This window comes from Chinchilla lanigera, unplaced genomic scaffold (assembly GCF_000276665.1).
Source record: "Chinchilla lanigera isolate Chin_1 unplaced genomic scaffold, ChiLan1.0 scaffold00057, whole genome shotgun sequence".
Lineage (NCBI taxonomy): Eukaryota > Metazoa > Chordata > Mammalia > Rodentia > Chinchillidae > Chinchilla > Chinchilla lanigera.
The window spans coordinates 3,577,677-3,587,429 of NW_004955458.1; the positions used below are offsets into that span (position 1 = coordinate 3,577,677).

A 9,753-nucleotide genomic window follows, 5' to 3' on the forward strand; every position below is an offset into this window, starting at 1 on the left:
CACAGTCAAGTTTGAGATCTGGGACACAGCCGGGCAGGAGCGATACCACAGCTTAGCCCCCATGTACTACAGGGGCGCCCAAGCTGCAATTGTGGTTTATGATATCACTAATCAGGTAAGTGGGCTGCGAAGACGGTCCTCCTCCTCTTTATAGAAGTTACATTTGGTGGGGGAAGAGCCAAAGCGGCACACGCCTAGAATCCCAGCACTTGGGAGGCTGAGGCAGGAGGATCATTGTGAGTTCGAGGCCAGCCTGAGGTACATAGTGAGTTCAAACCCAACCTGAACTGCATAGGGAGACCCCGTCTCCCCTCACCAAAAAAAAAAAAAAATTAGTAGGGGAGAGGAAACAAGTTCTTGAAATAGCAAATTATGCTTCTAAATTCTAAGAAGACAAGTAATGAATTATCAGAGACCCGTGGTTTTAGTGTGGGAAGAACCCTGGAAGAGGTGAGCTGTGAGGCTGTGTAGGGAGCCATTCTAACACCGTCCCAGATCCCCGTCCAGACGCCACCTGGGGAACCAGCCTGCTCTGGTCTTTCCCTACTCAAGGCGCCACTTGCAGGGGCCTTGTCAGCCTGACCCAGGGGCACAAGGATGAAAGAGACAGCAGAGCCAGTTTAACGTGTGGGCCGCCAGGGAGCTCTTGCCTCTAGGAGGCGGGGGACCCCCGAGTGTCGGGCTCATCCTGCTTTCATTCACTGGAACTGGTTACAAGCAATTAAAGTAACACAAGCGTCATCTGCCTTCCCTATCCCTTCCTACGTGTCTAGGTAACAACTGGATCTCAGCTGTGTTTACTTCTCCCTAGAACCCGCAACACGCCGTCGTCCCTGCGTGAGGCTTTTCTCCTTTGTGCTCACACAGGGGGCCGATAGGGCCTCAGTCCTCCTTAGCTGGTCTCCCACACTCTGGCTTTTGAAAGTGATGGCAGTGCACTGGCGGTCGTTCAGCCCACACCTTGTCTTTCTCGCGTTTTCCTAGGAAACCTTCGCTCGCGCGAAGACATGGGTGAAGGAACTACAGCGGCAAGCCAGTCCCAGCATTGTCATTGCCCTGGCAGGGAACAAAGCTGACCTAGCCAACAAGCGCATGGTGGAGTATGAAGTAAGACGGCCCCCCGAGCTCCCCTGTAACGCCCTCCCTCTGCACCTCCTTCCGAGCCAGCCCGCTCTGAAGACCTCGCTTAGCACATTCACGGTCTGCTTCTTCAGTCCTGACCGGGTTCAGCCCTGCAACACTGACCTGAGGGCAGCCTCATGGTTTTAAAGGAGCCAAAAGAAAATGTCAGAATTAGGGTGTAGAACACCCAGCTGTTGGGGTAGCAGTGTGAAAATAGGAAGGAGCTGGGCACAGGGCCACACCCGTGTAATCTCAGACTGAGAGGCTGAGGCAGACAGATTGCAAATTCAAGGCCAGCCTGGGCAATTGAGGGAGACCCTGCCTCAAAAAAGAAAATGGGCTGGGAATGAAGCTTAGGGGTAAAATGCTCCTGGGTTAGATCCCTGCTACTGTTTTAAAGCAAAAACTGAGTTAAGGGGCTAGTCACGTGTCAGATCCCAAAAACATAATGAAGGTTCCTGAATCTGTTTGTTGAACTGATTGAACATAGGTTTATCTTAAGGGAGTCATCACCAAATTATGGGTCTAAGGGTCACTTGGCTCGAAGGGGCATTCGTTAAGGGGAAGGAACCTGGGAAATCGGCCAGGCCTGGTGATACACGGGAATGAAAAAGCAACACTTACTCTCTACCTTCTGAGCACTGATACTCCCCACTCCTTGCAGGAGGCCCAAGCATATGCAGATGACAACAGCTTATTGTTTATGGAGACTTCAGCGAAGACGGCTATGAATGTGAATGATCTCTTCCTGGCGATAGGTAAGACCAAAGCAGCCTGAAGTCCCCCGACTTCCCCTGGTTAATAGGTAAAATAAATCATCACTAGCCCCAATCAAGAATAGGCAGGAATGTCTCCCTTTATAGAAACTTCAGGTGTGGCGCTGGGGCGTAATGTAGTACTAGAGTGCTTGTTTGCCTCGTAGTCCTGGGCCTTTAATCTCCAGGGCTGGGGATGGTGGGGCACACCGATAGTCCCAGCACCCAGGAGGCTGAGGCTGGAGGACTGCCGAGTTTGGGGGCAGCGTGGGCCTCATAGTGAGTTGTGGAAATACCTTACCGTTCTGTGGTAACCTCCACCCTTTGGCTGCAGTTCAGGCCCCTTGTGTTCAGGGTAGTTTGTAAGCAGTGACACTCCCCTCTTCAGAGCATTTCTTTTATTCTCACGGTTTCCACCGTCTTCCCTGTTCCGGTAGGCTTTGTGTGTGTGTGTGTGTGTGTTTGGGGCAGAGGGGCTGAATAAAACCTGCCATACTTTGTTCCCTTCTCTTTTTATCTTTAGCTAAGAAGTTGCCAAAGAGTGAACCCCAGAATCTGGGGGGTGCGGCAGGCCGAAGCCGAGGTGTGGATCTCCACGAGCAGTCCCAGCAGAACAAGAGCCAGTGTTGTAGCAACTGAGGGGATGGCTAGCAGCAGACCAGTACGGAGCTAGCACGAGAGCTAAGAAATAACCTCTGTCCCCACCCCTCAGCACACAGCCCCTGCGGTAACAGCACACTGAGCCCTGGCTCCCGCGGGCTGCCTCCTGACAGCTCCGTCATGGCACTTTTTAACGCTTCAGCAACCAACACCAGGCAGCTGTTGCCACTGGCCTCCTACCCTCTACTTGAGGGGTTGGGGGTCAGATTTCCCCAGGACTTACCTCCCAAAACAAACTCTTCACTTTGTATTATAGGTGCAAGACAGTGACCTGCTCAGCTTTCCTCTTCCTCCCATGTTCTTCCCCATTTCTTCAGAAAACATTCTTTGTCCCCCGCCCCTCCCCCTTCCTGCTTTTGATCAGTCCTCGTTCTTGATCCTCTTTTCCTCCTCTCCAGGATGGAGAAGGTGGTGAACTCAGAAGCTGAGAAGGGAGGTTTCTAGTTCAGTGCGTTGCAGGCCCTGGGGAAGAACAAGGCTCAGAGCAGGAGGAAGGAAGGTCCCTTTTCGTTTTTGTTTGGTTGGAGTCTCACACGTGAAAACACTGCAGTATCCGTGAGTTGGCCTGGCTGGAGGGCTTTCCTAGGGAGAGGTGAGAGCGAGGAGCCAGGCTCTCAGGAACCACGTGGGAGTCGCGCTCTTAGCTAAGCGAACAGAGGCGGAGGTGCAGGCTCTTCTGTGGCCCGGGAGCTCCTCCCCGGCCCAGTTTTCCTCACCCGTCCTCTGCGGTAGCTTCTCCCCTAGAGGGGATCGGAGCCTGGGGTCCTCCAAAGAATCTTCACTGGTTGCCTGCACCTTCGGCTTTGCTGTGATTTAATTGGAGGAGGGGCCGGTTTCTCATACCCATCCTCCGGTTATACATATGCATTCCCTTCACCGCTGGCCTTTTCGGTGGCCTCAGCCCCACCCTCCGTACTCCCTGCAGTTTGCACTTTAATTGATGGTAGCTCGGTCGGGATACTTGTTTTATGGGGGTTCTGATTGATTTACCTGCCCTCTCATCTTTTTAATTAAATAGAATCTGAGGTATAAGGTAGGGGGTGGGGGCTACAGAAAACAGTTCCAGTGGCAGCTACTCAAGCACAGTCTCCACTGCTAGCTTCTTCCTCCAAGTCTAATTCTTAACCTTCCTTCTTGCCAGACTCTTTCATACAGGTTTGCCTTTCTGGAGAATTAACTGAGCAACTGGGGAGTGGCTTAGTCTAGCGCAGGCCAAGGTAGGGGAGTAGAGAGGTCAGACAAAAGGGAGGAATTTCCTGTCCCCAGGGTTCACATTCAATTTGCTGTCCGTTACCATATCTTTTCTATTTCCCTGTAAATAGGTATAAACTTTATTTTCACTGTATGGTCTCTTCTACCCCCTGCCTCCGGTCAGGCCCTTTTTCCTTTCTCTTCTGTTAGGACTTTGACTATAGTTCTTCTGTCCTTGGCCTATGCCCACCCTCCCGCGCAACCGTGTACCACGAGGGGTAGTACCACAGGGGCCTGGTGCTGTGACGGAAAGTGATGGGCACCGAGGGTGCTCACAACTCGTGTCGTCAGAGGGCCTTGGTCCTTTCTCAGCTCTCTAGCCTCTCCCCACATCCTTCATCGGGTGTTTTAGGGTGTCTGTGGGGAACCACCAAGGGAGGAGAGAACCCTTTAAGTTCCTTTTTGTTCCAGCCCAGAGTTTTGGGAATTTGGGGGAAGAAAGACAGGAAAAGCCACAATAACCTAGGACTGGAGCTTTTCTGCCCTCTGGCTTGCAGACGGCCTTCCATCCTGGAGCAGCTGAGAAATCGGCGTGAGGCTGGGCTTGTGAAGGACCCAGCTTCGGTTCTTCCACTTAGGCCCCAATTCCCTTCCTTTTCCAGGGGCAGCCTTAGTTCCCATGGCCCTGAAACGACACACAGTTTCCCTTCTTTCCCAGAACCCTTACCCCGCCCCCAGAGCTCCCAGCGCACCCTTCTCACAAGTGGAAGAACTAAGATGGCTCTGAGTCTCTGAGAAATGAGATTCTTTGTGTGTGTAGCCTTCTGTGTGGAGCAGGAGTGAAGGTGTTTCCTGCCGAGGCCGGGAAGCCGTGTCGGGGCCTCACCCTTCCCTCGCCGCCTTAGGGACAGTACTGGCCTTCGCTTCTAGGCCGACCTTGCTGCCTTCCCTCTACTTCTGCCAGCTCTTCTGCCCTGCTGTGAGCCCTTTTGGGCTTGAGGATCTTAATTTTAAATTTCCTAGCTCTTCATCTCTTTCTCCTGACCAGTTTTTCTGTTTTGTTTTAGGGGAGGAGGGGTGTCCTTTTTCTCTTTTTCTTCTAAGAAAGCATTTGCCTTTCTTCCCCTTCTTCCCCTACATAACAATCGTGGTAACAGATGCGACTGCTGATTTACCGATGTATTTAATGTAAGTAAAAAGGAAAAAAAAAAGTGCATTGGAGTGTCGCTTTGTTTTTTGCTATTGGTCTCATACTAGAAGTCAGAAACATATATTCCCCTGTGTCTTGGTGCGTCTTTATTCTCTTGAACACATCCCCACTGGCTTGAGCCACTAGTGGTCCATGCATAGCTGTCCCGTAGGAGCCTTGTGTCACTGGTGGTACAAATGGACCGGATCACTTCCATGAGTCGTTTTACTGATGCGGCCAGCCAGACATATGAATGAGGGCCCCATTGTGGGCATCTTAATCTTTTCGAATAGTAGAAGAATTCAGATTAAAAATTAACTCTTATTTCTGTTGAATTGATCCTAGTCAAAAAACTGCATAGTTTCAGCCAGGCATGGTGGCACATTCCTGTAATCCCAGCACTCGGGAGGGAGGCTGAGGCAGGAGGATCACTGCAAGTTCAAGACCAGCCTTGGCTACAAAGTGAGCTCAAGGCCAGCCCAATCTGCGTAGCAAGACCCTGTCTCAAACAAACAAAAAAAGCTACATAGTTTTTTTCAAATCTGACCTTAATTTTCTTTTTAGCCTCATACAGTTGTAGAGGTATGGTCTGGATCTCTCAGCCCACTGAGGAGACAAGAGGGAAAAGTGATGTTTGTAGATCCTTTGGAAGAGTGTGCAAGATTTTATGTGTACTTTTAAAGGGTCTGTTATGTGTACTTGCAATAGTGTCTTAAAGGGATACTTGACCCCCAAGGATAAAAAACAAAAACAAGTACTGGGGCACAGTGGGACATGCCTATAATCCCAGCACTCAGGAGGCTCACGGAGGCCGGCCTGGGATATATAAGCAAGTTCAAGGCCAGCCTGAACTACATAGCGAGACCCTGTCAGGAAAGGGACAGAAGGGGAAGGAAGAAGGGAACGAAAGAGTGAAATCACTGCATTAGCTTTATTGAGTAATCATGTGGCTTCAACCTCAACAAATTTTTTTCCCCTGGATTTACTGTGAGCTCCTGCTAGAAGCCCTTCAGATCGTTCATGCTGAAGGGTAAGAGGTAGAGGGGATGAAACAAAAATAATAGGCAGAGTTAAATTCTAAAGAATCAGCTAGGCAGGGTGGCAGCATCTTTAATCCCAGCACGCAGGAGGCTGAGGCAGGAGGATTGCTGTTTGAGGCCAGCCTGCGCTACACAGGGAAAGCCTGTCTCAAAAAAGTTCAAGGCCCACTTGTATAGTGAGGACATGTCTTTAAAAAAAATAAAAGCATCTTGAGGACTGATGACACCCAGACTTTGCGTTTCAGTCTCATTTCTAACTTAGCTATGGCCTTGATCAAGTTACTAAGTATGCCTCAGTTTCTTCCTCCCTAAAGTGAAGTTGAGATTTAAAGGTCAAATGTGTAAAGCATGCATAAGAAGGAGGCTTCCTCTATGGCTTCTAGACAGCCCCTCGTTCTCTGTATTTTCTTGGAGTTGAAATTTTTCAATTCACAGAACGGGTTGGGCTTTCAGGTCTCTTTCATGATTAATTATGCACAGCTTAGAAACGTATTTCCAAAAAGCTTAGAGCCAAAATCACCTTTTCACTGTCAGTTCCACTTTCCTTCTGTTCCTCACTACGTCCTCCACCCTCACCCTGGATTCCTGGTGAAAGCGCTTCCCAGAAAGAAGATACAGTGCTACTCCTTGGTTTACACGGATTCAGACTGTAGCTCAACCCTCTGGCCTCCAGAGGGCAGTGTATGGTTGTCTCAGTTGCAGAACTGGGTTTCACAAATTTCTACTGCGCAAATGATAAAAGGGTAATAGCAAATTTATTGTTAGTGCCCTTAAATTTGCAGTAAGACTATAATCGTACTTCGGGTGTTAAGCTGCTCCAGCTCTTATGATTTAAATTGACTACGCAAAATTTAGAAGATGGCTATTCAGTGTTGCTGGTTCCATACTTTAGGGGCAAATTCAACTGGCCCATGGCATGTTCAAGTCTTGGAACCACTATTTTAGACTTCATTTCCGCTGTCATTACTGGATATAGGAGAAGCGAGTGACCTTGCTTTCCCTAAAACAAGCCAGGATTGCAGCTGCAGCAGGCAGACACTTGTCAAAAAACAGAAGCATAATAGGGCCTGGTGGCACACACCTGTAATCCCAGCATTGAGAGGCTGAGACAGGACGAACTCGAGGCCAGTCTGGAAGATTGGGTGAGTTCAAAGCCAGTCCAAACTACATAGCGAGGCCCCGTCTCAGGCAGTAGATGCAGAACTCTGGGTCCCGGGGACGCCAGGGGTGAGGCAGGGACTTCCTCCGCCCAGACCCCTGGCCGGCGGGTGGGGCGGGGCTGCAGCCCAAGGTTGGAGCGCACGTCACCTCCGCCGGTCCCCTCCGCCGCCCGCCCGGCTCCGCTCCCGACATCTCCGAAGGTCCTGCTTCTTGCCCAGCGGGCTATGATCGGCTCTAGTCGACAGGTATAAGGCGAGAGAGGCAACAACGCCGCCAGCCTCACCCCGAGCCCTCCCGGCAACCCGCCCGCCCCTCTCGGCCGACCTCCGGGCCGCAGCCAGAAACCGCGGGCCAATAGCCGGGGGACCGCTCAGGGGCGGAGGCCGCCTCTACGCCCCCACCCGCGCCCGCGTCACGGCGCCGCCCCGCCCCTCGCAAGCGCGGCGGCCGAGCGGGTACAGCCGGCGAGGCGCGGAGGCAGAGCCGGGTAAGGGGCGCTGCGGCGGGGGCCCCGGGGAGGCTGGGGAGGGCCTTGGCGCCCACCGGGACTCCGACCCATAGGAGTAACAGAAGTAGCAGTGCCTCCACTGCGATGCCAGAGCGCTCCTGGGGTGGCGGAGTGTTGCTAGGCAGTGGCGCAGGGCCCGCTGCTCTGCCCGAAGGCTGGACTGACCTTCCTCCCTAAAGCACCCCTGGACGGAGAGAGGGGAGATCCCTGTGTCAACTCGCGCCAACCAGTGGGATCCCTGTGTCGCCGCAGAAAGCCACCGCCCCCAGACCTGGACCCCCGCTCTGCTGCAAGCTGGCTGTGGATTGAGGATAAGTAGCGGGAAGGGCGAGGCCCCGCGGCCCAAAGGTAGAGTGTGCTCCCCATCCCTGGTGGCTTCTCTGCCTCCCCGTCCGCGGCCACCCTCACCCTTTGGTCCCCAGCGTCTCAGCAGCAGCTGGGCCACATCTCACCCCTCTCCACCTCCGCCCTCCTGGATCAGTACTTACTGAGCACAGGGCTCCGAGGCAGAAGCTGCTGCAGGACACAGCGCCAAAGTGAACTTGCTTTGTCAGCCCTTCTGACACCCCGGCCACTGACTCGCAATTTGCTGAGCTCACCCGAATGCAATAGAGAAGGTTGGGGTGGGGACCTGGACTTGGGGTACAGGTCCCAGCTGGTGTCATTTGTTAGGGGAAGTGGAGGAAGATAAGGGGAAACTCCTTCAGTGACAACCTTATTACTTGTTTATTCGCCATATGAGTTCTGCTGGATAAGGACCTGATCAGTGACAGGGCTGGGCTGCGCAAACCCGGCGAATTCGAGGCCAGCCCTGTGCCTCACAGTGGGTGGAACCCGCCTTCACCTCACCAGGCTGACGCTGCCTTTTTTGCCTTTTTTTTTTTGTCTGTTTACATCAGTCTGACCCTCGGTTGTCCTCCACTGACCTGAGAAATAATTACCAAGCAGACTGAGGCAGGACATGGATAGAGCTTGCCTAGCATTCACAAGGCCTTGGGTTTAGTCCGAACACCAGAAGATAAATAAATTAACTGGCCAGCTGGAAAGTAGACATTTGGCTTCTGTCCTTTCGCCCCTTGGCCTTGGTATTGTTCTCTACGGAGCACAAAGCAGGGAGCAGAGGATGAGAGACAGGTATTCCAGAAGCACCAGGCGCTCCCCGCTTTCCGTCCTGCCAGCAGTCTGCCTCTGAAGGGTTCCGGGTTTCGTCCGAGAGTCCATTTGGACCCTCACCCTTGCCCCGACAGCTCCTTCCTCCCACTGCTGCCCTCCCTAAGTCCTCCTCGCAGGGCTCTTGTTTTGACCATGGACTTCCTCCTGCAGGCCAGCCACCATGCTTCTGCTGCACAGACCTGTGGTCCTTGGCCTTCGACAGGCCTTCAGGTAGGTCATCCCAGGCAGCACTCTAATCTTAGCCATATCACCCTTATAACTATCTTATCTGCCAGATCATTATCTCCCAGACATCTTATCTTCCAGATAAGATAGTTGAGAGGTGGCCAAGGAGGAAAAGAAAAACCATATGTCCCACCCGTCAGTGAGAAACTGAATTCTAACTGAAGGAACCAGTGTGACCAACCAGGGAGAGGCAGACCCCGGCTGTCACTGGCACCTTCACATGACCTTGTATACTTCTGGGATCTCTTTCTTCCTGACTCAGGTCAACTCCTTCAAGGCTCTGCATTCAGACCTGCTCCACAAATGATTCACTTCAGCCCCAGCACCCCATCCGCAACTTCTCTGGTGATAACTGCAGCACTAGGGGATGGAAGGTCATGGGGACCCTGCTAGGCCTTGGTGCGGTGTTGGCCTATCATGACCATCGGTGTAGGGTAAGCGGGGAAGGCGCTTCATTGTCAGCACAGAGGTGTTCTGGTGAGCTCCCCAGGCAGCCTGTGACACAGGTTCTTGCTGTCACCACCAAACCCACGCCAGCACTATTTTCATACACGGTGGAGATGCTGTCTACCACCTTAATTTTCTAGTGGTAAGACTGTAGATTGGGTCAGAGCGAGCTAGAGTCATTTCTTTCTGTTTTGTTTTTGTCTTTTTGAGACAGGGTCTCACTATGCAGTTCAGGCTGGCCTTGAGCTCACTTTGTAGCCCAGGCTGGTCTCAAACTCGCAG

General features: G+C 52.3%; 2 protein-coding genes across 5 annotated transcripts in view; both read left to right on the forward strand.

Moving 5' to 3' along the window:
• Window positions 1–4,944, forward strand: part of Rab5b (RAB5B, member RAS oncogene family) — a gene marked incomplete in the record, with an annotated part of 19,258 nt that extends 14,314 nt beyond the window's left edge. Inside the window, 4 exon segments of the mRNA XM_013520906.1 lie at window positions 1–115; window positions 985–1,107; window positions 1,787–1,880; window positions 2,401–4,944. Coding sequence (XP_013376360.1) covers window positions 1–115; window positions 985–1,107; window positions 1,787–1,880; window positions 2,401–2,516 — 448 coding nt within the window.
• Window positions 4,945–6,713: 1,769 nt separating this feature from the next.
• Suox (sulfite oxidase) overlaps window positions 6,714–9,753 on the forward strand; it is a 5,375-nt gene continuing 2,335 nt past the window's right edge. Inside the window, exons 1-5 of one of the 4 annotated variants that reach the window (XM_005397279.2) lie at window positions 6,714–7,605; window positions 7,806–7,974; window positions 8,526–8,760; window positions 8,950–9,009; window positions 9,287–9,458. In XM_005397279.2, coding sequence (XP_005397336.1) covers window positions 8,750–8,760; window positions 8,950–9,009; window positions 9,287–9,458 — 243 coding nt within the window. In that variant the 5' untranslated portion in view covers window positions 6,714–7,605; window positions 7,806–7,974; window positions 8,526–8,749. The remainder of the gene's footprint in view (window positions 7,606–7,805; window positions 7,975–8,525; window positions 8,761–8,949; window positions 9,010–9,286; window positions 9,459–9,753) is intronic. The other 3 variants (XM_005397280.2, XM_013520978.1, XM_005397281.2) reach the window with 3 other exon arrangements.